Here is a 26,139-nt window from a genome sequence, read left to right as displayed (position 1 = left end):
CTTTAGTTGCCCAGGCCCAACTTGCTATGCAATCTTAACAACAGCTCTCTGCCTCATAATTTCTTACGACGCTGCAATCTAATTACCTTTCCTTTTTCAGGTACATACAATTTTACAATCATCTTTCCGATACTAAAAAAAAAAAAAGATAATCGATCTACAATCATCTCATTGTATCGGTGCGATAGAGTTAAGTCTGTTCCCAGACTTCCATACTCTAAGTTTGTAGTCGTCTGCAACAGTAACTAAAACTTCCTGATCACGTGGATGAAAAGCAACGGCGCTGACACCATTTTTTTGGCCCGGAAGTCTGTGTGATAACTTGGAGATAGTTTGATGGGAAGTCCGGTCCCATAGAAATATCACATCCGGATCCGACTCTCTATCAAGAGAAAAAAAACCACCATTTTATATTTGGGTATTTCATATAAAGCATATTTTTTTATCATCTAGTTTTGCAAACTTACGCTGCAACATAGTCAGAAGAAACATGGGGGAAGAAGTAAGTTGACATTGAAGAGCTCTCCATGGGTTGGTTTTCCCCAAAGATTTCTGGCGTTGTCTCTGTGTTTCCCAAACGAATAACCATGGTGATGACATCCTTTTCAATTCGCCAATTGTTTTCTTCAACAGTTATCCGCCTTGTATTGCATACCAAATATCTACGTGTTCAAACAATTACGAACAATTAAATATTCTGCTATTTTTTTCTCATTTGAATGATTTTACTTATCATGATAGTGTGGAGGAAAAATGACTTAATGTATACAGAAAATATAAGACTGGGTCCGGACTCGAAACGTGGACCTTTGTGTAATAGTCGCTGGATAAACTCACTGCACCAACACCAAAGTACTCTTGATTCTCAAACTGCATTTCACATGCAAATTGTTTCTTGCCTTTGAAAATATTTGTTTTGATAAACAATATATAAAAATTGATGCAAGTCGACCCTATTCAAGCAATATAATTTGATAAAAATGATATATATGGAGATCATAATCAAAGATATATGTAGTAATATTACCTGTGATCTGCTGATAGCTGAAGTCCTAAACAGTTCATTCTTATTGTTCTTATTGGCTCCGATATCACTGGATCTGTGGAGTCCAAATCAACTCTGTAGAATTTTAGCCTGTTTTCATTTATATGGCTCAAATTATTCAAATACAGGATCAGCACTTTTTCTTTAGTTTCTGAAAGAACTCCTGAAACATTAGATGCACCCCCATTCCATTGGGACCAGTCTATCACTTTTACAAACTCCGGGTCAGAGTCTAGTTGGTTTATTTGCAGGACGGTTTTTGTCTCCACATTTTCTTCAGCGATGAGATCATTCAATGAAGAGTATTCCGAGCCGTTATTGAAAAACTTAAAAATCATTAAATAATACGATGAATTAATGAAAAAATTTTGAAATTCCAAATACCGCACAAATGCATTAATTAAATCTTATTTTCTACCTTTGTTCATAACGCAAACGCATTAATTTCTACCTTTCTTCAAATTACTAAGTATCTTCATAAGTACACTACAAGCACATACTTTGCAAGCTAGAAACTGAACATCATCGGGGGATTCTTCGAGAACATCGGTATTTAGGAAGGTGTCATCAGCAAGCCATGTTCCTCTAAATGGTGCAAATCCAGAATTTCTGGCCGCCACGGGACATAATGCACCTGTATGAAAAATATAATAATATTACTCTGTCAATAATTAGCAAATTAAGTTGAATTACGCTAAAACATGAAAGGAAAGCATTCACTTAATTCGCTAACGGAAAAAACCGCGCTTAATTTCTTCAGAGACCCATGATATCACTCATGTATCGCAGAAAAAATCTTGTTTTACCAATTTTACCTGTATGGATGGATAATACCATTATTATCCCGTCAAAACGCAGAAACTCTTCCCCCATGGTGATGCAGTGAGCGATCAAGTGAGTTTCCGCTTGGTTGAACTCGACATAGTTGACATATTCGGGATCATCTACGACTTGTCTGGAAAACAGCAAATGAATTTCGTTGCCATATTTCCATACCTGTAATTCAGATGTGAATACTAGTACCGTAAAAGATTTTTCGAAACATCGTCTAAACTGCAAGTGTACGCATATGCTCGTTTATTCAGCTTCTAAAGCTGGTTATTTCCTTTTTGGTACATGTATTTGTCCATCAGCCAAAATAGGAATTAAAAACACGACAATCTAGTTTTCAAAAAATTATTTATATATACTACCTAAATGAACATCTCTTATGAATATACTCTAATGCTATGAATTGCAGATATATTCATTTTATCTTCATAATGGAAACTGGATTGATGTTTTTATCTTCATGTAATAAAATTAAACAAATGTATTAATTACATTCACAATGCCGTCTTCCCCACATGTGGCAATCAAATTTCCGCTGTTTGAGAAACAGATGTAATATATTTCGTCATGGTGTTCCACGCATGTTTGGTGCAAATGTACCGGGGCATGGTATATCAAACGTTTCAGCTCCGACTTCCATGTGACGTCATCATGACAAGCATAGCGACATCCTACTCTTTGGAAGGCCAAAGCTTTCCACAAAGATTCGTCCAAGGAAATACGCCACCAGTTCTGACAATTAAAATAATTCGAAATTGAATATTTTTAAAATTATTTGTAAAATTATTTAATATCGAAAAATAATGAAAACATACATGGATCCATGCGCGGATTTTGTCAAGTAGGGGTCAAATGGGGGAGGGGGGGGGGTGTTCCGGACCATAATTCAAACTTCTTAAAAATTCACATGGTAAAGAAGTTGCCAAATATAGGCCACCGACACCCCCCCCCCCCCTTTGGAAATTTTGCTGGATCTGTTCATGGATCTATGATTTGGAATTCGCGCGTTTCATCGAAGCACATAATTATTTCAAGCATATAAAAAACCATTGAAACCTGTCAGTTCTGTCAAAAGTTTATTAAATATTTGAATCACTAAACATTGATGTTTACATGTACAACCATGTTGCATCATATGAATAGTGTGTACATGCAGTGTCTTATCAAATACTGATATCTTAACAATATACAGAATGCAATCTTCTACTTCTATTTATTTATTTTATTTTTTTACAAACGTAACAAATTCTTCATATGGAACTATTTTCAATTTCTCAATTTTTTTTTACATGGAATTTAAAGTCAAGATCTATATAGTAAATGATTCTAGGATACGTGGGTTGATGAATCTTTTCCCTAAACTTTACGACTTTAAATGATTTATGTAGAAAATGAAACAGTTTCTTGACATTCTGTATCAAAACTATGGAAAAATTAATCCTGATACCTATATTCAATTTGAAATCATTTTAAAGAGGATGTCAAAAGCTTGTTTAATGCCGTTTTTTGGAAAGACTGTGGGCATTCTAGATATATTTCTCAGTCTAGTCAAAAATGGACAAAATTCCGAGATTTGATACTTATTTCCTTCATATTTCATACGAAATGACAATTCAAGACAATTTTTTTCATTGTGTTAACCAAAATTTTAAGCCCTGGTTCCCCTAACAAACAAATCCATTATTACATGCATCATTTAAAGAATTTATATCTGGAATTTTATAAACCTGTAGACACCTTTCATGCATGTACTAGATCTTGATCTTATATCCCCATCTATCCCCTCCATGGATATATACTGGCGTGCGACCAGTTCTCGGCAAGTACCATTTCTCGCCAGTAGATTGTGACGTCATTTTTCATATATAATTTTATGTGTTGATAAAATGACGTCACAATGTACTGGCGAGAAATGGTACTCGGCGAGAACTGGTCGCACGCCAGTATCATGCAGTATATATCTATTTTCTTTTGAGAAGTGGACAGGCATAGCCTACGTCCACTATGCCTGTCCACTTCTCAAAAGAGAATAATATATATCTATATATATATATTTTTATAAGTATTCATTAAGTATAATTCTATGCAAATTATTTTCTCATAGATCATTTTTGTAGACAATCTTCAACTATTAAATCTAAGGATCATTGTAAAATACCGAAAAGAACAAATGAACAATTTAAAAGTAGTCGCACACGTAACAATACAATAAACAGTGATAAAGGAAATTCGAACTGAAATTGTTTGTTATGATATTTGGGAAAATAAAGAAGTCAGCCGAAAACTTAAAAAAAAAAAGAAGTAAATCCTTACCGTGCAGGTTCTGGCAGCAGCGCTTAAATTCTGAACATCCAAGTAGGAAAATACTGCTAGGAGAATAGGATCTGTGAGTGTTTCCCAATCGTCCATTTAGTTTTAGAATCAAGCGAGGTAACTCTATTTCACAGTGGACGATTCGTGATTATAAATATAATACGATATCAAAATAGTTATAAATCATCAAATACCACAATAAAGCAGTTAAATACTGTTTATCATGTAGGCCTACTAGAAGTTCGTTTTCACGTAAGATAATTTTCTGTTTAAAGAAAAATACAGTATTATATACTGAATAGCTAACATACGGACAATATAGTCTATAATTTGAAGGAAAAAAAATCATGATCGAAGAGAACCAATTCAGCATACGCCCAATTTCGGTGGTGCAATAAATAATATTTATGCTATATGTGCTTGGGCCTATAATACTTTCACATGTATTTCTATGAATCTCTGTATACAGTGTATGGGCAGCAGACCGATGCCTGGACGCCGGTGAAGGTTTCTGGAAATGAGATTTGAACACATGGTTTTGTATGTATGCAACAGACAGAGTAATTACTAACAGATTCGATTCTGGTTCACGCACTGTGTATAGGGAAAGGTGATCCCATTTTTAGATGTGTGCGAACGTATCAAGTTTATCGTTCATCAATCTCTTCTGCTGCATCCTCTTCGTTGCACATGCGCACTGGACACCTGTGGCGATGATATTGGCAAAATACTTTGATCTCCGACAAAAACATCTTTAAAATGGGGTGGATTTGATAAAAAGTTTACCTGAGAAGGGTGAGTATTAAAGTATAACAAAATTCTACTAATATTTATGTTATTTTTAGCTTTAGATTTTGTATATTGATGCCGAACAAGTCATAACTGCGAGATGGAACAGGTCTTGGTAATTGGCACTCTATGCCCGTTAGGTCTCGTTCAAGGTAAGCTACGAAATGTCTTATTCATGGCGCCTCTGGATAGTGTACAGTAGCTTTTATGAACCTCTGACGATGCTGCCGTTTCACATTTAATGGAGAATAAAAAGGGGTTTTTTTTGTTGGTTGGTCCACTTAGTAGGTGATTGAGCAGACAGTTGCTCAAATCAAACTGACAGGTTTGCTCGAATTTCTGCGGACAACTTCCTACCCTCATCAGTTTTCTCCATCTACTAGCCCTCCAACTGACGAGTCCTGCATGACTGCCCAACTTCAAATGAAAAACCCTCACCTTAAATACAAGTAGAACCCTACCCCATGCTAAGAGCACAAGGTCGTAAATTGAGATAGGGCAAAATTAACTTTATTTGAAACCTCTCTCATTTTTTTCTAAGTTACATGCACGCCCCGGCCTGGCATCGTTTTTTTAAGTTGCAAATTTATTTTGATATGTTTGATATACCTGATAAGACTGTTACATTCAAAATTTTCTTGTGTGGATTACCATCTTATCCAACCCTCACGAAACATGACTCACTATCTCGAAATCTGACTGAAGAGATAGATGTATAAACACCCTTCTTTCACCTCTCTAAAAATCAGGGGAAATGAACCTGTTGCTATGACAATTGAATTTTTCTCCTCTTAAAATAGATCTACACTTAAACTTGGAATTTCATATAGTCAGCTCGTTTGCTTTACCATCTCTTGAAAACTTCTCGTAAGAATTTGGTGCAACTGCACATCTTAATTTTTTGCACAGTGCAAATTATATCAAGTAATTAGCTCTACCTCGATACAAGTTCACAGAAGATGGATTCCTCTGAATAAAATAATTATGAACTCTTTTCCGTTTTGGTACAGAGGAGAGTTAGCGATAAAAAGACCAATTAAAATGTCGGACGAATCGCCATCGTCCAATACAGATAGCCCGGTCCAGTCTTCTTGGTGAGTGACATCATTTCCACAGCCAGTCCTTTCCTTGCCCCCCCCCCCCCCCCCCCCCCGTCCATTTTGCTCCAGATGAGTATACCCAATTTACCTACCATCCCCCTCCCTCACCCCCACACCCAGACATCTTCGCCTCCCCTCACCCTTTATATACCCACCGATTGGCATCGAAACCTTTCAACCCCATAACTGTGTTCCTAGTTCCTATTGATGTGAACCCTTATATATAATCGCGTAACAACCGTTCATAACTCATTTATTTACTACTGTTTATAAGATTGTGATAAAGATTCTGAATAATAATAGAGCACACATTCCTGAGAATACATTCAAGGCTTGTTAGTATTCACCTTGAAGGATGGTTGTACACCGGCTACGCATGGTTTTAGATAGAAACCCTAAAGAACTACTTCAAATCCACATTCCTGCACGGTTGGTTTCATTTAACGCCCACAAGAACTATTTTCATTCATTTCACTAGCTTTAAGGGTATCATATTTTTAGAATTTCAATTTGTGTCCTCACCCCTTCCCTAATATTATAATTTCGTGTAGATAATTGTAAAAATTGAATGAGATATATATTTATTACTTTAGTCAATAAATTAGCCCTCGAATGCTTAGTTTGTTTAAAAAACCGTTGAGTTTTCATTTAACCATATCTCAGTTAAACATATTATTCTATATCTTTTAAGTTATCAGCCAACATATTATTGCATGCTTATCTATAAATTAATAACATCGACTATTTTAGAATTTGAAATTACATTTTTTTGGCTTATCAGAACTAATTTACTTCAATACTAAAAGCAGCAAAACGTTTAGACGAAAACATTTTGCTTATCAAAAATAGCAACAATTTTTCTAACAAAACAAAATCTTCAATATTTAGACTTTAGAGAGGGGTTGGGAGGGTAGTATTGTACCTATAGATGTAACAATTATCAGTGTTACCTAAAAGTAGGACTTGTGCGCATCTGGATTGAACTAGTTGTACCTGGCAAGTCATAATAACATACAAGGATCCATTGTGAGTGGGTTTAACCCGGCATCACCTACACAAAGTTTAGCACACGTTACTCAGTCTTTGACTTTGTCCATCCATTGTAATATGGCGCACAGTTTCACCTCAAACCTGTAATAAAAATATTGGCATATCATAGCCCCGGTAGCCACGGTGAGCTGTTTCATGAGCAAGAATCAGAGAAAGGCTATTTACATGATTGTGTTGTATACGAACCAAGAAGGTACGTGCTGGCAAAATTGTGAGTTTCTGGCGTTTTGCTGCTTCCAATTGCTAATTGTTCCATGTTCTGTACATACGGCGTATTTCATTTTTTGTTGTTGGAAAAATGTAAACGTTATGACCCATGCGTAATCGTGCAAGACGCGGGTATACGGGTTGATGAAAAAAAATCCTCGGAATTTGCAAGGTTTTTTTTTTTTTGGAAAATATATTGTTTTAATTTTGATATTTTGTGAGAAACATGAGGTACAGATGCATTACGATTCTGTGTGTCATTATAAAAAAAAGATTATAGATTATTCTTTGCATAACACTTAAGGAATTGGAGAATTCCTTGATTAAATACGAATATAATCTGATTGTGTTGCCATGTCCTGGAAGCAGTGTTCTGGTAATCAAGACTAGGCGAGTGACGTTTAACGTGCTTCATGTCCACATGGGTAGATTTTAAAAAAAAAACCCAATTTTTTAGCCAAAGTGCATAGAGCAAACGAAAAGAATATATCGGTTATTTTTATGGAACGAATCAAAAAATTAATAATAATAATAATAATCACTCCCTCACAACAAGTCTTCAGTTACCTGTTAAGCACAACCAGATGGAACAGCAGTATCCATGTAAATGAATGTGACAATTACTGTGGGTAGTCGGCAAAGCCGGTGAGCAGCTCTGCACATGTGTACATAAGTTTATATCATGCAAATGAATGAATATAATTACGGACAAGATTTGATAGACAGAATGTAGAGATAAGGAATTCGTTTTTATGACCCGCCGAGAGAACTAGTTTCCGACACTGGGCGCATGAGTGGTAGAGATTGCTCACCCTCGTATCCCTCGTACTTGAGTTCATATCGTGAAACATCTGTTGTTCTGCTGCTAGCGATTCGAAGTCTGCTCAAAAAAAGTTCCACCGCCATTTTGTTCAAATCTTTCAGCATCCAAAATGGCGGCGGGAAGCTGAATCACATTTGCACTGATGGGTTATTTTGGCGCTTTGTTATTACGATAGCAGGCCTTTGTTGAGATTTTTGAGCTCTTTGAAGTGTTCTACCTCGTTTAAAGGTTATCTATCTTGTTGTGATCTCTTTCTTTCTCCGGCATGGACGACTCTGGTTTAATAGACAAGATCGGAAAGAAAAGGTTAGTAATTTACTATCTGCCATGTGGCACCAATGCTTAACTTGTAGCAGGATTTTAACCATCCATTCAAATAACGTGTTAAAAAAATTAAATTGTTTAGATTTTATAAACTTTTTGATACCTTTGCCATGGCAAAGCTATAGAATTCAATAACTTCAGAAAAATTCGGAAACGATTATGCGATAATTGTTATGGCATGCTTTTTTGTTTCAAGCTTAACAGTTTTTTAGGGTATTGTTACGTGGAAAAGAGACTGCCAGCACATAAGCAAATATTCTATTTCAGTAGCTTTATGCATTTTTTTCCGTGTTATCATATCTAAATTTTGTGCCTGGGTTATTTTACCTACGCGGTGGTTACCAAGGCATTTCGATAAAATTTCTCTGTAACACTTTGTTCTCAAAACAAGTGCTATTCTGTAAACCACCTTTTGCATCAAAGGGAAGCTTAACCAGTATGTCTTTTCTAGGAATAATAAGGTATTTATCCACCGAACTGCTTTTCAGCTAGAACGGTTAGTGAACTCGTGAGCCTTTGAGGAAAGTTTACATATAATTTTCTCTTTTCCACCCACGTTCTTAGAATACGACTGTTCTATTTATTCCCGGCATTTTTGGGTTATGACGTACTCGGTTTCCTTAGTCATTCCGCCTCGCGGATTAATCGGAGGCTCGTCTCTTTTACGTTGAGTTCACACTCACACACAAAATTCCAGGCCACTTCAAGCTTCAAATGTTGGCACACTTCACGCACTTATGCGTGTAATTTCATTTTCTGACCAGAAACCCTGTTATCATTTCTTTCGAGTAAACACCGATTTAACTGAATCACGATTTGTATCTGATGGAGAGATGAAAAGATAGGGGGTATTTTTTTTCTGTTGTTTGCTGTTTTGCTGCTGTTGCTTAGTCGGTATAGCTGAATGCCACTGTATTATGTCATTAAGGAATTTGGTAGGTAGGATTCGCAGAGTTATAAAAGAGAGTCGTAAGCTCTATAATTGCTTCATTGTGGATGATTGTGCCAGTTGTTATGTATGACTTAGATTCTAGGTAAGAAAATAATGGATATATTGGAAACCTACTTCAAAGAAAAACAGAGCGATTGGTATGAAATAACTACATTAACACAGTGCTTTTTTAACCTGACCCCCTCTCGTCAAGAGCTGCATGGATTACTCTTAACAGAATGTGCGACAGAAATAGATCTATATTCTGGGGCTTTTATTAATTCCAGGTGCATTGTGATCGATGTGCGAAGCAGGTTGATTCTTGCTCACATTTACACAAGCTGGCGGTAACCTTCGTTTTTTGAATGAATTTTTTGTACAATTCTTCATTTTTTTGCTAGTCATTTTCCTTACGTGTGATATATGACGTGTGACGTAAGCAGGGGTGATAACCCCCAACTGATTCTTATAGATAACTGCCACACTCTCGTCTGCTAGTTTTACGCTCACGTGTTTATAACGAGGAGTTTACTTGAATGATTATGTAATATCGTGTTAATTAATAATAACAGATACAGATTGCACATGTTTATCTGACGGTCACAGGAGATGGTAAAGTACCCAAGTGTTCAAGAACTGTTTAATCGTATCTTCTAAGACACTTCTGTCAGTGGGGGGGGGGGGGGGGGGGGGGGCAAATGTGAACTTTTCTTCCTGGGAGACACTCGACTGCTGTCGTCTTTAGCAGATAATTCGAAAGAAATAGTCATCAAGTTAGCTAATTCATTAGAAGACAAAATTATCTATGGATACCGCACGTTGCACATCCCTGTAAAACAGAAATAACTTTGGATCTCGAAGAGTGCACAGTAAGCTATTCATCAATGACAGGAAACTGCGATTAATTCTTTGAATGTTAAAAACCAGCCCTACGGTGTGCTTAATCCCGCGAGATTCATTTCCACCAGATTGCAGATAAGTTGAAAGTTCTCAAAGCTTTAGCATCTAGTGAGCAGACGATTAATTATAAAGATGGAAGAAACCATATGCCTACATACATTTCTGCTTTGCTTAAAACATAAATTAATTCATCGTCATTTTGAATAATTACTATAATGATAATCTAATTGGCAGATGGAATGGTATTTGTGATTATTTTTTACATATACGTGATTTTTCTGGCCAATTATTATTATAATTTGTGTACATTGATTATTAACGTACATAACTTTGCGATGTTAATGGTACATTTGCAAAAGTGCATGCGATGCCTCTGTGCACTGGTGTGCACGAAAGTCGCTGTTTTATCATGTCAGAGTGGATTTGACACGTCTCGTTAACACGTGTAACAGACTAACAGGTGCCATGTTTTTGCATGTTTGTCTCCCTTGCTTAAAAGAGCGGAACGCAATCTGCATGTCGCTGTGTCAAATCAATTAAAGTTTAATCACATCAGCGTTACTTGTACATGTATATTCCTCATATCGGGTTTTTTTTTTATTTTGCCCAATAGGCATTAGTTTTAAAGGGGAAGGAAACTAAAAATGTGTTGTGCAATTAATCATTTACGTGTAATTTAATTCATCTACTTTAATTGTAAATCGTTTTCATTAAAAACCCCGGAACAATAAAAAAAAATAAGAAGTTAAATGTGCCATTAATAAAGAAGATGAGGAGATAAGGCGCATAAAAAGCCTACATAAGGGTGGCTAAGATACTGAAACATTAAAATATCAACAAATCTCGTTTTTTTTTTTAAATCGTTCTAAACATTGTTTCTATTAATAACATAACATCAATTTGTAACTTTTAAATAAGTTCGATAATTGAAATAAATGCATATTGATTTGAACTGGAGCATTCGTAACAAAATCTTCAATTAGTGTCAACTTAGAACTGAAATGCCTTTTATTTTATGGAGTGGGTATGTACTTCATATTTTTGTCGTAGTCTAATTAGGGTCTAATGGAAAACAAACCATTTTCAATCGACGAAAGGTTGGATTGATGACCAACTCTACTATCTTGCATCTTGTTGTGACTAAAATGGCCCAGTGGTTTGAGCACCACACCTTAGGTAAACCTTATCGAAGAAGGACTTTAAGGTTGTAGGTACTTGCAAGGCAATCTATTATCTTTTTTTAAAATTATTTTCTTTGAGTTATATTTAAACTGGCTATAATTAGAAATTGTGCTAATGCAAAATTGTACTATATTATTACAAGAAAAAAAACCCCTAAATTTGAAATTGTGTTTTACAATTAAACCAATGGGCATTTGTGCCATCTTATTTGCGAAAGGTACATGCAATCAATACACTACCAAGTGAGTCCCATTTTTTATTCGCTTGTATAGGATGAAAGGGCAAAAGGGGGGGGGGGCAAACGTCGCAAGACTTATTTACCCCGGGTAACTATTTGTAATTTGTTCATCATAACACTTTTCGATTTGTACCGTTTAAAACTGCTATAGTGTTGGCATTCGTAGTTCATCATTAAAAACAGATTGATGAAATACTAAGTCACACACATGTGAAGTATATCTCTATATACATTGTACAATGTACATGCATTACACCCAATACTTTTAATTTGTAGGTACATTATGGTTTTTTTTCAGATTTTAAAATTGTTTAGGTTTCAGATTTTTTCAGATATTACTTGAATTATTTCAACTTTTTATATTAATTATAATGAAACAATAGCTATGGTCACAACCATTATAAAGTTTGTCTTATATCTCACAGGTATCGCCGCAGGCAGGAAAGAGAGCGCTACCACACCACCGCCATTGACATCAGCCAAATAAACGCCGCAGCTATGTCCGCCTCGACCACCACCGCCTCAACAACCTCGACTTCCGGTCCCGGTGGTAACAAGCTTGCGCAGGAGATCAACGACGAGTTCTTGACTTGCAAGATTTGTTTGGAGGGCTACAAGAGCCCGAAATGCCTCGACTGTTTGCACACGTTTTGCGAGCAGTGCATTGATAATCACATCATGAACGAATGCACCTACAAGAAATATAGCGACTATCGAGAGTTTACGTGCCCATTGTGTCGCAAAAGAACACAATTACCTCTAGGTGGCGTCAAAAAGCTTCCCGACAACTTTCTTGTTTCGAGTCTTTCGGAGCTTGTGCAGCGTCAGAGACCTTCCAAATTCCCGTTCTGTGACATCTGCAAGCTCGTCAACAGGAAACACCGCGAGGCGACCTCCAAATGCTTAGACTGTAACAAGCTTCTTTGCAAACAATGTGTAGAGATGCACAAGGAAACCAAAGTCACGAAAAACCACAGTATTTTTGATGTAGAGATAGAAAAAGATATTGAATGCAAAGAGCACTCTGAGGAGGTTGTCCGTTTCTATTGCGAACCTTGCGAAGCTTGCATATGTGTCCTTTGCACCTTCAACGAACACAAGGATCACGAAATCACGCAGTTTTCGGAGGCAGTTGTAAAATACAAGGAAAACATATCTTGTCTATTGGACGACTGCAAAGAAAAAATTTCGACGTACGACACTCAACTGGAAGCCTTGTCAAAATGCGAAACCGTTATTCGAACTACCGAGCAAAAGGTTCGAGACACAGCCATCCAATTTATCGCCGATATTCGAACGAAAGAAAAGAAGTTAATCGATGATTTACACGAAATATATGGTTCAGATGTTATGGACTATGTCTCTAAAAGGAATGATATGCAGGCGAACGTAGATAGCTTGAAGAGCACGTGCAGTCTGACGGAGCTAGTTTTGAGAGGGAAAGACATAGAATTACTGCTTCTCAAAAAACAGGTTCAGGAGAAATTGTCTGGATTGTCACAGATAGAACTGCGAGAGTTGCCGAAGACAGTGGAGAAGAGTATAACCTTCATTCCGGGTGGCCTAGACATGGGATCCTTAGAAGATGCAGACTCATCACAACCAGGAAAGATCCGTACCCAAAGAACATTTGCCAGCATCGGATCCCAAAGATCCGTTGCAGCAGAGCCTCCCAAATTCTACCGCACTTTTTCGACTCAAACAGAAGACGTCGAAGAACCTGGAAAACCCGCATTTGCCGATACATATGTACAAACAGATGTATTCGGATCTGGAACAAATGGCGAAACAACCGACAAGGCAGTCGAGACGGACAAGGTAGATTTACAGGAGAAGGGGGTAAACACCAGATCACGCAGTTTGCAGAGTGTATCTGGTATCCAACCGATTCCCAGATCGTCGTCACGTGATGATAATAACACCAATGGAGAAACCAATTCTCAAGGAGAACCAATGTCTCCCACGACCGCCAGACGACACCGAAGGCGTCGAGAGCGCCCAAAAATCGAGGTCTCGTCACGACCTACCACCAACCGCCCGCCACCGCAAGGGGTGGTGATTATGAACTCTTCGACTGGAGCCTGTCCCGTTCTGACCTACAGTAGCAGCATCGACGAGAATTACTTCAGTCCAGAAGGAAGCATCGCTTCTCCCTGATGAGAGCTTAGCCTAGAGTAGAATTTATCTTAATATGGATGTTTAATTATATTTATCTGTGCACATCGCCAAAGTTAAGGGAGCAATAGGATCCCTTCAAGATTTCGTGCTAAAACAGTTGTTACTACAACTGAAAATATAAGTAGCGTCTACGTGTACACTCCCATACGCAGCTGTGTAATAAGTAGTTCATTGTTGATTATTACTCATTTTTAACGAAATGTGACGATGCGTGCCCTAACCATATCAATCCACGGCCATTGTTAGGGTGCTGGCCAATTTTGTTCCGTGTAAAAACTTGTGCCAAACCATAGACCTTTTCCTCTCTACACGAATAACTCGATAACGGAATGTGAAAACAGTCCGTACTTGTTTCTCTGTTTAGATCCAGCGTGTTATAAATATCTTACGACCTAACAGACCTTGAAGAATCCAACTTTTTTATCTCCATTATTATATATTTTCGTTGACGGAAAGATGTTATAGTTACGTTATAATATTAGATGTGATACTGTGTTTAATAACGTATTCCATATAGTAATATATTTTGTATTCATTTGCCTCAATTGTGACTAATAGTTCATAGATAGTCACGTGATCTATATCGTCTGCAATATTCTATGAAATTCATCATACAGATGGAATTCGAAAAGAGTCCAAGAACATTCCTTCCAAACCTCTCTGACATGTTATTATATAAATAGTGCCTGTTTGGGAGGGTAACAGTTGAAATTGACACCCCGAGAAAACCATTGTCAACCGACGCGAAGCGGAGGTTGACAATGGTTTTCGAGGGGTGTCAATTTCAACTGTTATCCTCCCAAACAGGCACTATTTATTTTGTTATACTGAATGTCTTTTTTAAAATTTTTAAGAAAATTTTACTGCTTTTATATAGGAATAACGTGAATTCTACAACGAAACGTACGCGCATAATTTTCGCGCATGTAACATTTTTTAATGTTACCCGTTGCCAAGTGCGTTGCTAACGCTGAGGGTAATAGTAAACATTATTAACTGCGTCTTAACCAATCAGATTTCAGTATTTAACATGAAAGTATAACAAATCAAAATGGTTCAGGAAGTTTGAGGAAGATTCTGTAAAAAAGACCCTGTTCATTTTGACAAATGTATCTTTGGAAGGAATGCTCTTCTGTGCAAATATGTTCTCTAACAAATAGGCTAAGTGTGTATTTAGCAACGGGGGCTTATACCACTTCTATGATATATTTAGATGTTACACTGTTAGCAAATGTTCACAATAAAATTATCTGTGATAGTTTGTATTTATTGTTATTAGCATGCAAACAATGCAAACTATACGCTAGAATTACAATAAATTATATTTACATTATATATTATGCACAGATAGTATTATTGATACAAATGAAGTTTTTCACGAAATTTTTGGCATAATGGTTTTTTTTTAAAATCATCGATTGCTTAAATGCATCCCAAAAGATATATGAGCGGAGTCTATTTAAAGTAAAAAGCCAATGATTGTCAACTTTTAAAATATGTGTGTGGTTTCTGGCATTTTAAGTTTAAAAAAGGGGGAAAAATTAAAAAGGTTATAAATATGTAGTACTGCACTCCGATATTCATTAAGTTTCCTTCTTGGAATATTTCAGTAGGTTAAAAAAAGGTAAAATTAATAAATTCAGGGAAAACGAAATCCCTCTGGACTCTTTACCACTTTGTCAGATCATTCAATCTTATAACTTTTATCAATAAACCAGCAGACACGGAGAAGAGTTGAAATGCCTGCATGTTAACAAAAATCTAAACAGTTTCAGAAAACTAACGATTTAGTAATGGAATAAAATTGCGGGATAATGTCTCGGATGTACTTTGAGAAAAAGGAGACAATTTATAGATGTTATTTCATTGCACGATGTTATAATATTATTATTTCAAAGCTGTTTTACAGACACGAGGAAGTCGTTATACGTTTTAAGGCTCCCTTGGTTGTACGGGCATTGAGTCCACATTGTTGCGCAAACAATATGTCTAATCCATCCCGAGACCCACGAGACTACTTACCAATACGTCGTTGAGGCGATCTCATGATCCGCGAAGTGACTGGCAGTATTGATATTTTGTTGTATTGTCAACCTCAAGACTTCTTACATGTTAAATAATAGATTTAGAATTGTTACCGCAAGGGAGATCTTATGTTTTGTTGTAATTGTAAAATTCGTCACTATTGAAACATGTTGGGTAGCTTTGTTTCCTAATAGTTAACGCTGTCTTGATATATGACAATAATTCTATACTTGAAGAATGAATTCTCATGAAATAGATTAAAATTGGGACGAAATTGCAGAGAAATATTAAGAAAAGTGTTAAAAAACAAGATAAATCAACTAATTGATGACCTTGTTCTGCATATTAAAATGTGACTTTTTTTCTAATATCCGTCACTTTTGAAATGCTCGATCCATCATATTCCCAGCGCAAAACGATTCGACTGTATGCATTGCAAGTAATAGTCCCAAATCTCACAACCGATTCATCGGGCCATTAAAGGTATGGCAGGGGAATAGAGTTGATAAAAAGCCAGATCTTTATCTTCAATCCTTCAAATGATGATAGCTTGTTCAGGACATTTGAACCTGGAGTCCCCGATCAAAGCAGGCGAATGGTAGATTTAAAATTTCGACCAGCACCAAATGTAAATGGGAATAATAAATGAAACCGAGTTTGTCAAACTGACGTGACAGCTTGCACACGGAAATTAAATGATGCACGAGAGCGGGGAACAGCAGCAAGGAGGACACGGTTCTTGTTACGATTCTTGTTACGATTGTCGCAAAAAATGTTGCTGGTTCTTGAAGAAACTGGTGGTGTTTTGTTTCTCCCAGATTGGGATCGTGTGTCTCGTGGTAGCTTATGCCTTCCTAGGGGCTGCCATATTCGAAACTTTGGAGGAACCCAAAGAGGAACTGAATCGTGTAGTTGTCGGAGATTTAAGGAATAAATCGGTTAAAAAACTTTGGAAACTCAATAAGGAATTGTTTTTGTATGAACAGAAGAACTGGGAACTTGCTGTACAGGAAGTTCTATTAAATTTCCAGGTGTGTTCATTTCTGTTAATACTAATTATAATTTAATTAATTTGATTATTGAAATACCTAAATAAGTACATGTACAAACAATAACTCGCGTTTGGGATGAATTCTTAAATACCATATCCCAGTTGCAATGTGCAAAATTATACAATAACTCAAGATTTTCTCTGAAATGGTCAATTTTTAAGATATGTGTTTTATTGTGTTTAATTTGACAGAAGGAGATATATGTAGCCGTGACGGAGAAAGGGTGGGATGGCCGAGTCGAGGACTACACCGGGGTTTCTGATTGGTCATTTACAGGAGCTCTTCTCTACTCTGTCACTGTCATTACAACCATAGGTACGTCATCATAAGTAGGTCATCATATGAAATGTCTAGACGTAATATGTGATATTTTTGTGTTTAAAATCTTATATGATGTCATATTGTAATTTTTACGCATCCTTAACAGAGAGAACATTAAATACTTCTTTGTACAAAAAAAACTTAGATGGCGAGAACGGTTGCTGTTCATTGATTTATAAATACAGATGGAATGATGATATTTACCAGTATTTATAACTTTTTATGCAATCTGTGTGCATTTTGACACATTAAGGAGGCTGGTTGGTCAACAGATGAACCATCAGGCCCCGGGGCCATAAAACTTTGACGAACTCACTTTTGATCTCAATCTCACTTTTCCACTATACATGTATATTCCGTTTGAAAAAGTGAGACTGAGATCAAAAGTGATCTCGTTTAACTTTATGGCCCCGGGGCTAGATCTTCCTTAAATTTGCAGATGTAATTTGTTTAGCTAATAAAAATATTTTGGCTTTAAATTTGAATATTTTGTTTTATCTTTATATAGAGCTCTTTTGCTGAGGGAGATTTATATAGTCTTAAAATGACATCATCCAGCCGTCTGAAATTGTTGTTGTTGTTTTATATATTCACTCTACTTATTCTGTTGACAATGGCTGACACTTACAGATGATTCATCTGTCATTATTTTACTAGCAATTTTTTTTCATTGCTCAAATACGCATGCTTGTATCAAAAGAGGTATTTATATATACCATTTACGCATACTTTTTATTTTGTAAACAGCTATTACACAGGACAAGCGGGGTTTTTTTTTTTTAAAGAAACAAAATGTCTAACAAATTTTAAAAGGGGAGTATTTATCAGTTTAATGGCATGGGAATGCCGGAATGGTGAAACATATTTTCATGATATCATTATGAAATGGCTCGAACAATTATAGAGTAAACGAATGCAGTTGTAGTCCTCTCATAGATGTGTGTGTCTTATGGTGCTTTCAAAAGTTTACTCAGTTAATTTGGTTTTGAGGTTGTGTTTTTTGCCGGAGGCGTCTCGACTTGGCTGATTAAAAGATGGTCTGAAAGCTTCATCAAATTTAAGTTTAATGAATGCATTGATATTTTCCTCATTCATTAAAAGGATTGTTTGTATGCATTGCATGTCGTATAGGAAGTAAACGGTAGCAGACGACCGTCAAAAGGTTATTGCAAGTGTATCCAATCTGTTTTGCAGCATTCGATTTATGGATCAAATCTGTTCCGATTGACAAACAACTTCATGATAAATAGGTAGAATTCTCTCGGCACCACTCCTTGAATTGAAGAAGATTTTTTTCTACCCATGCAAGGCACAGGCCACAAAGCATAAAAATCTTGTAGATCCATCATCCTCTGAAAGCGTCAGACCATTTTGGTTTTTTTTTTTAATATACTCAGTAATCATCGTAAATGTGCATTCATACTCTGTAATACAGTAATGCTCCCCTTGGTACTATATAAAATAGTGCCTTTGTTCGACAATACTGGGTGGTTGAACGACAATTTGTCTGCATAAGGACATTGCCCAAGTTCTATGAAGAGTTATAAAACATTCATGAGCATCGAAGAACGTATTCTGGCCTAATTGACGCGATACGTCGTCTAATATCGGGGGAACTATCTACCACGAATTATACCAGTAGTTGATCATGTATGTAAAGTACATACGCTTTTTGTTAGAACGTGTAATGCAATTTCTTTCAAATTATATTTATCTGCGTGTGATATTAATTTTTCATATTGTGTCATTTTAGGATATGGGAACATTACGCCTAAGACCACAATGGGACGATTGGTAACAATCCTATATGCCTTCATCGGAATCCCTCTAACAATGATTTGTTTGGCTAATGTGGGTCACGTGCTCAGCATTTCTTTCAAACTTCTTTACAGACGGTTGATATGCAGTAAGAAAAAGAAAGAAAGCAGTTCCGCTTCGTCAGATTCTTCTTCGAAATATCTTGTGACAAACCAGCAAGTAATTAAAACAGAGACAGAGGACAGCGAAATGGTTGTTATTACAGAGGACGAAGGGGTCAAAGAAACCCACGTGCCCGTGTACGTGTGTCTCCTTCTAGTCATTGCCTACATTCTCCTTGGGACTGCCCTGTTCAGCCTCTGGGAGTCCTGGGACCCTCTAACGGCGGGCTACTTCTGTTTCATCACCCTTAGTACGATAGGGTTTGGTGATGTGGTGCCAGGTCATAGTCTGGAGTCCTGGGCCAGTCCGGCCAAGCGCATCACGTGCGCCCTCTATCTCCTGTTTGGTCTCACTCTTATTTCCATGTGTTTCAGTCTGTTGGTCGACGAGGTTCAGGACAAAACCAGAAGGTTTGGTCGATGGATTGGACTGTTAAAAAGAGAAGGAAACTAATTATTGCAGCGCCACTTTATAATGTACTTGTGAATTCCCCTTTTGTCAATGTTGGTTTCACAAAACATTCTTTTTCTTGCTTGACGTGTCTTTTTAGGCTATTGGAGCCTCTTTCCTTACATCTTATTTCAAAATATCTTTACTTACTATTTTAATATGGATTACTGGTATTTTGACAATATGTACACTCGTAACGATATTTTCATATGAACAATTCTGGAAGACGACATGGCGAATCTTAAGGTGTACATTATGTACTGTGTATGGGGGAGGGAATTGGAGTTCATCACTTCATCAATCGAGTGACGATTAGAAGGGGTGCTCTCTCCTTTAGAATATTATTGTGGCTTTAACTCAACTTGAGAATTCCTAATACATGTAATAATGATTCAAATTGTACATTTTAAAAATAGTGATAATTTCCCTTATTTTTTTTTAATTGGGCTTTTACTGGACAAAATATATAACATAAAAGCACAATTCAAAATAAGGTTAGATCATGATAAAAATTAAGTCTTAATATAATTCTAAAGTTACATTGTATTTGTTCAATCCTAACTTGTTTGGAAGTTCCTCTTTTAGAAAAACCGCTATTTAGCTAGAGTATGTCCCAAGTTACCGTTCGTGTAACTTTTTGGCTTTTTTTTTTTACGAAAACTTACACAAGCCTGGCAAAGATATGGAATGTAAATCGATATAAGAAAAAAACAACTTCTATGTTTCTTCATTAGAGCGTAATAAAGTTTTACCTGTTAAAATTAAGAGGAACGAAAACAGATTTTGGGGAAATCTGACACCTTTTTTCCATTCAGATGTCTCTCGGAACACATCGCACAATTTTACAAAAAATCACCCGGGTTTTATCGTTTGTCATTTCTTCTATGATTATATGTGACTGTTTGTTCAACTACTTGGATTCTGACGCCAGCCAGTGCAGTCGTTTTAAATGCAAAATCCCCGTATTTTTTTTTCTAATTTCTATTCGCGATCAATAATCTGACAATTTAGAGGGAGTTTTTAAAAAAAAACCCAGTAGTTTTGAACCATTATTTATGAGTATCGAATAATTTTAAACAATGTGCTGCATAAACGTCTTAGGAAGAGTACAACAGGCAAAGTATTCATAATAAATATACATGTAATCTTTTTCTACAATCAACGCCATCTCCATAGCCCTCATAAACATCACCTAATTAAGATCGAGAGCATTTTAATGTGTATTTTTACTTCTATCTGTGGATCTTTCATCAATTATTCATATAAAAGAGTAAATAAAGCAGTAAATTATCGTTATTGTCAATCAGCATGTTATGCAGAAGGACAAGTCAATTCTTCCATGTTCAACTATACTTGGATTCTGACGCCAGCCAGTGCAGTTCGTGGATTTCGAGCACTCAATGTGGCCAAATGGTTGATCCCCGCGTAGTACCCCAAAAGTATAAAATATGAACGATATAAATATACACATTGTTTATTAAAGGTATTTGAACAAACGTTTACATTCAATGATATAAACAATGCATTTGAAATCTGAATGTGTTAAAAATGGCTTATGCTTAAAAACCAGACGAGTTGATCAAAACTAGTTCGGCCGTGATTTCTTCATACTGGTATAATTAAGTGCCGTACTACTGATGATGTGACCTTTACCTTAGTTAATGACCTCAGATCAGGAATTTGACACAGCGTTAGGTCACATGATGTACATCACTGGTGTCGAAAGCAAATTGAAAGCGGGGGGGCTAGACTAATCCTCTGAAATATTGAGAAAAAAGTAATTCCCAAAATCATGGAAATCCTAATCCGGGGGGGGGGGGGGGGGGGGGGGGGGGAGTATACCTATTATACCCGTAAAAAAAAATATTACTTACCCAAAATTTTTTTTCCCCAAAAATCATGAAATTCCTAATCCGTGTGTGTGGGGGGGGGGGGGGGGGTTAATGCTTGTGAATCCAACTTTTCAATCTTTCAAGGTAAATTTAGAAACAATAATCTTTCCTGCGAGAAAAAGTGGGGGGGGGGGGGGGGGGGGCTGAACCCTCTATTATGCTCTGTTTCTAATGGTAAGGTATAAATTTGCAAAAAAAAGTGGGGGGGGGGGCTAAGCCCCCCCCTAGCCCCCACCCCCCCCCCCCCCCCCCCCCCCCCCCCCCCGGTTCCGACGCCTATGTACATGTAATCTGAGTATTTCATTTTTATCAAAGTTATTACATGTAATCTGACAAAAAAGACGAAGGGCGGATTGGTGGACAGACTGACGGAGGGATATACAGAAGGACAATAATTTTATCATGCCCACCTATTATAACCCTTTGCATATGTCTATTTAGGACATCATGTTATTTTGAAATATTAAAATAGGTTGCATGAAAACACACCTGTTAATGAAGAAACACAGTCTAAGTACGTGTATGAATTACTAAATAACAAGCGTGTATCTTGATATCATGAACAAAATCATTTTACAGACAGACGGGCTAACAAACGGATATGATGTCATTGATTCTTATAACTTCGAACTTATTGCCGGTGTAAAGCAGAATAATGACCCCCGTAGAATAATGATCGGGGTCATTTTTCTACGTAGAATAATGACAGGGGGTCATTATTTTACGTAGAAAAATGACCTTTTTGTCTGAGGAATAAGTGTCATTTTCATGAAAATGAGCACACTCTACGTAAAGAAAAGTGACCCCTGTAAAATAATTACCCCCTTATATATTTAAGTGTTTCGGTATCATTTCTTGTTATTTGTGTAAAAGTCTTTAAAATATTGTAATTTTTATTGCAGTGAACAGAAAGTAACAAAAATTATAATTCAAATTCTTAAACTGAAGGTGAAAAAATGTGTACATTTTAAAAGAGAAATATTCTTTTGTTATAACAATATTTTGACATATTGTATCGGGATATAGTTCTCATCTTAACGAGTTACCTGTACATGCATCTCATTTTTACGAATAAAAACAAATTAAACTTACTAGACACAAGTCACTGTATTATATAAATAGTGCCTGTTTGGGAGGGTAACAGTTGAAATTGACACCCCGAGAAAACCATTGTCAACCGACGCGAAGCGGAGGTTGACAATAGTTTTCGTGGGGTGTCAATTTCAACTGTTATCCTCCAAAACAGGCACTATTTATTTTGTTATACTGAATGTCTTTTTTAAAATTTTTAAGAAAATTTTACCGCTTTTATATAGGAATAACGTGAATTCTACAGCGAACCGTACGCGCATAATTTTCGCGCATGTAACATTTTTAATGTTACCCGTTGCTAAGTGCGTTGCTAACGCTGAGGGTAATAGCAAATATTATTAACTGCGTCTTAACCAATCAGATTTCAGTATTTAACATGAAAGTATAACAAAACAAAATGTTGTTTATTGGCGATGAAAGAGTAGACTATATATTATTCATGAATTATACTTGCATTGACGTTTATAATTTTCCAATAGTACTAATTATTGGGTATACAAGTGAAGCATCCAGAATTAATGATTAAACCAAAATTTTGAAAAGTTTACTATATTGTTAGGAATTATTACTCAAATAATTAGTATATTAAATCCTAAACTCAAAAATACCTTGCATGCAGTCAAAACATTTTTTTCCCCATTTCACTACAAAAAAAGTATACGTAAAAATTCACATAAAAAAATCATACAGTATTAATGTAAATAAAAGCACTTATTGTCAAAATAAATTAACAATATTCACTCAAACATGTGTTATGTTCTTGATTGTCCCAGCCAGATCACAAATATTACTGTCAGTTAAGCATGCCTCTTAAAACATAAACATGTACCATAGCATTGCATTTAAATTTCCTTTCATAGCATTAGAATATCATACCATAGCATACAATCTCATAGATTCTCACTTGTCATATCATATCATACCATACCATAGCATAAATCATGATTCTAACTCGATTTGAAATGCTTTTATTTTAAATAATAAATGTTCACATTAAATGGAAAAATAAAATTTTATTTGAGCTTAATTCATATCCAAGTCCCTTTCAGTTTAAGGAGGCTGGGGGTCGAAATATAATGTAATATAAAACCATCAGATTTATTTGAAAAATTTATATGCGATTTCTGAAGCTATTAACAACTTTTTGATAAAGAAAAAAATCATATATTTGAATATAAAATTTTATCATTTTCCATTATTTTTATATGGAGCTCTTCTTTTAAAGGAGATCAATATTGTCTAAAATGGCAGCCACCCCCAGCCCCCTTAAGGCAGATCTGATGGTTGATTTGTTGACCTCCTGGCCTATCCATATCGTGTAACTGGCCTATCCATATCGTGTAAATGGCCTATCCATATCGTGTAACTGGCCTATCCATATCGTGTAACTGGCCTATCCATATCGTGTAAATTCCTGAAGTTTTGAACCAAAACATACTGACTAGAGGTAATCATTCTACGTAACTACATAGTACTATGTATATTTAGCTTTGTGGGGGCAAACTGTGGATTGCTATTTTTAGCTTATGTCTAACCCCTGATATGGAAACTCTTATAATTTTACCCATATTTTAAAACCTCTATAGGCCAAGCAATGAGCTCGAAGTTGATAGGCCATCTATAATTATGATACGCTATAATGTTTGATGTACAAATTCATTTTGGTAAATAGGAAGAAGTTTTAAAAATATTAGATACTAGTTTGTTAATGAAATATTATATCGTATGAAAATGCATCGTAATTGGTACAATTTCAAGATTTTCAATCACATATTTGATTTCCTTAGAAAATATTTATTCATTAGTTGCCAATGGTATTTTGCACGTATAAAATTGACTTTATTGAATTTGACTTTGTTCAAACTGTAAAAACTATGCTGTATTAAAATGAAACACTGCTTTTAAATTGCCTTAATATCAATATTACATAATTATGTTGGGAGTCACAAAATTAAAAACAAAAACCCATATAAAATGGTCAATGTATGGAAATCTTTTTAATCTAAATCTAAAAGATCGTTTTTTTTTATTTTAAATTCCGAGAATTTTTTCATTACAGTTATCTGGATCATATGTGATCATTTTTATTGATTTACACGGACTGGTACAATTAAAATTAATTTTTTTTAATAAAGAAAACACCTTTTCGTTTTACTTAAAGTTTATGTAATTTAAAAAAAAAAATGCAATTTCCTGCATCAATTTTGATTGATCAATATAGAATGGTACATACTAAATGAATATTTTATACAGAAAAACATGCTGTGTTTTCCTAAAAATTCAGGGAACTTTTTTCTTGCAATTCCCTGCACCAATTTTGACTGATTTACACGAAATTGAACATTATGAAATGGATATTTTATACAGAAAACACATTTTTGTTTTACTTAAAATTCAGAGAATTCTTTTATTGCAACTCCCTGCAATAATTTAGGTTGATTTACACGAAATGATACATTATGAAATGAATATTTTATACCCAAAACTATTGTGTTTCTGAATCACTTTAAATTCAGAGATTTTTTAATTGCAACTTTCTGCAACAATTTTGATGATTTTCACGGAAAGGTTACAATTTAGAAACAAAAACAAATTGCAATTTTCTGCATCTTTTTGATTTACATGGAATGGACTTCGTTCGTTGAAATCATCATCATTCATCGATTGTGGTTCATTTTGATTAATTTTCACGAACTAATGATATTTTAAATTGATATTATATATATTAGATGTCTACATGCAATCAGACGTAGCTATGCTAATTAGTCACCCTAACATTCACCGACATTCCAGTTATCATTCAGTTGGATAGATAACACAGGCTCATCCTGTCATCATGACTTGAATTTTAATGACAATTAACGTAATTTATACATCAACCATAACGAACTGGAAATTATTGAACCGGAACCGGAAAAGAATGACGACGATTTCATTTTATTCAATTTTGATATTGTAAATGTAAGCGCTTTAGATTCCAAGAAAAAAGAAAACATTCCCCGACTCGATCATATTCATAACATAAAATGAGAACTCGTTGCTTAATATGTGATATGACTATGAAATTATCCTGTTACGAAAGAGTACGTAAAACTTACGTTTACCGGTAACTTAGGAATATCTGGTAAAAATTTTGAAAACCTTTCTCTACAGGATCTATCTACTCTTTATATTTTGTATATATGACTCCATAATAAAGCTGATTTTGTCATGGCTTTTGTTGCTCATGTAAACGATAAGGCCCACGGGCTTCTTGTTTTTAATGTATGGCATTTTAATAAAGATATCACGGAGCACGGGATGGGGATGGGGAAGTAGGTGTGGTCCAAACCCCTCCCGATCGGATCCGGAGAATCTCGCGTTTACAAAACATTTATTAACATTATATTTTAACATTAAAAAATTAATGCACAATGTATATGTTAAACGCTACATCAGCAGTAACTCAGTTTCCTTATAATTTTTAGTAATCAATT

At 35.7% G+C, this 26,139-nt stretch overlaps 3 protein-coding genes across 7 annotated transcripts in view; 2 read left to right on the top strand and 1 right to left on the bottom strand.

Annotated features, from left to right (window-relative positions):
- Window positions 1-4,322, bottom strand: part of LOC128188495 (uncharacterized) — a 32,110-nt gene extending 27,788 nt beyond the window's left edge. Inside the window, exons 1-2 of the mRNA XM_052859582.1 lie at window positions 4,190-4,322; window positions 2,369-2,608 (exon numbers count right to left, since the gene is read on the bottom strand). Of these exons, the coding sequence (XP_052715542.1) occupies window positions 2,369-2,608; window positions 4,190-4,285 (336 nt within the window). The 5' untranslated portion in view covers window positions 4,286-4,322. The remainder of the gene's footprint in view (window positions 1-2,368; window positions 2,609-4,189) is intronic.
- A 457-nt stretch (window positions 4,323-4,779) lies between these two features.
- On the top strand, window positions 4,780-14,577 carry LOC128188494 (tripartite motif-containing protein 45-like). 5 transcript variants are annotated; one of them, XM_052859577.1, is made up of 3 exons: window positions 4,780-4,984; window positions 5,989-6,072; window positions 12,159-14,577. In XM_052859577.1, the coding sequence occupies exons 2-3, from the start codon at window positions 6,020-6,022 to the stop codon at window positions 13,888-13,890; spliced, it is 1,785 nt and encodes a 594-aa protein (XP_052715537.1). In that variant the 5' UTR covers window positions 4,780-4,984; window positions 5,989-6,019; the 3' UTR covers window positions 13,891-14,577. The 5 variants fall into 5 exon arrangements, with proteins under 5 accessions (XP_052715537.1, XP_052715536.1, XP_052715539.1 ...); XM_052859576.1 differs by having other exon boundaries at window positions 4,780-4,988; window positions 5,996-6,072; XM_052859579.1 differs by lacking the exons at window positions 4,780-4,984; window positions 5,989-6,072 and adding an exon at window positions 8,184-8,464.
- A 1,837-nt stretch (window positions 14,578-16,414) lies between these two features.
- LOC128189469 (TWiK family of potassium channels protein 7-like) lies at window positions 16,415-20,954 on the top strand. The gene is made up of 3 exons (XM_052861095.1): window positions 16,415-16,967; window positions 17,180-17,303; window positions 19,063-20,954. The coding sequence occupies exons 1-3, from the start codon at window positions 16,632-16,634 to the stop codon at window positions 19,680-19,682; spliced, it is 1,080 nt and encodes a 359-aa protein (XP_052717055.1). The 5' UTR covers window positions 16,415-16,631; the 3' UTR covers window positions 19,683-20,954.
- The last annotated feature ends 5,185 nt before the right edge of the window (window positions 20,955-26,139 follow it).

Source organism: Crassostrea angulata, chromosome 6 (genome assembly GCF_025612915.1).
Source record: "Crassostrea angulata isolate pt1a10 chromosome 6, ASM2561291v2, whole genome shotgun sequence".
Lineage (NCBI taxonomy): Eukaryota > Metazoa > Mollusca > Bivalvia > Ostreida > Ostreidae > Magallana > Magallana angulata.
Note: the sequence above shows the minus strand (reverse complement) of the source record. Positions and strands in the feature narration are given on the sequence as shown.

Bases quoted from the DNA above. Each gene is read 5' to 3' on its own strand.
- LOC128188494 (XM_052859577.1), top strand. From the start codon at position 6,020: ATGTCGGACGAATCGCCATCGTCCAATACAGATAGCCCGGTCCAGTCT. The intron at 6,073-12,158 runs GTGAGTGACATC...TATATCTCACAG, and splicing joins AGCCCGGTCCAGTCTTCTTG to GTATCGCCGCAGGCAGGAAA.
- LOC128189469 (XM_052861095.1), top strand. From the start codon at position 16,632: ATGATGCACGAGAGCGGGGAACAGCAGCAAGGAGGACACGGTTCTTGT. The intron at 16,968-17,179 runs GTGTGTTCATTT...TTAATTTGACAG, and splicing joins AAGTTCTATTAAATTTCCAG to AAGGAGATATATGTAGCCGT. The intron at 17,304-19,062 runs GTACGTCATCAT...GTGTCATTTTAG, and splicing joins CACTGTCATTACAACCATAG to GATATGGGAACATTACGCCT.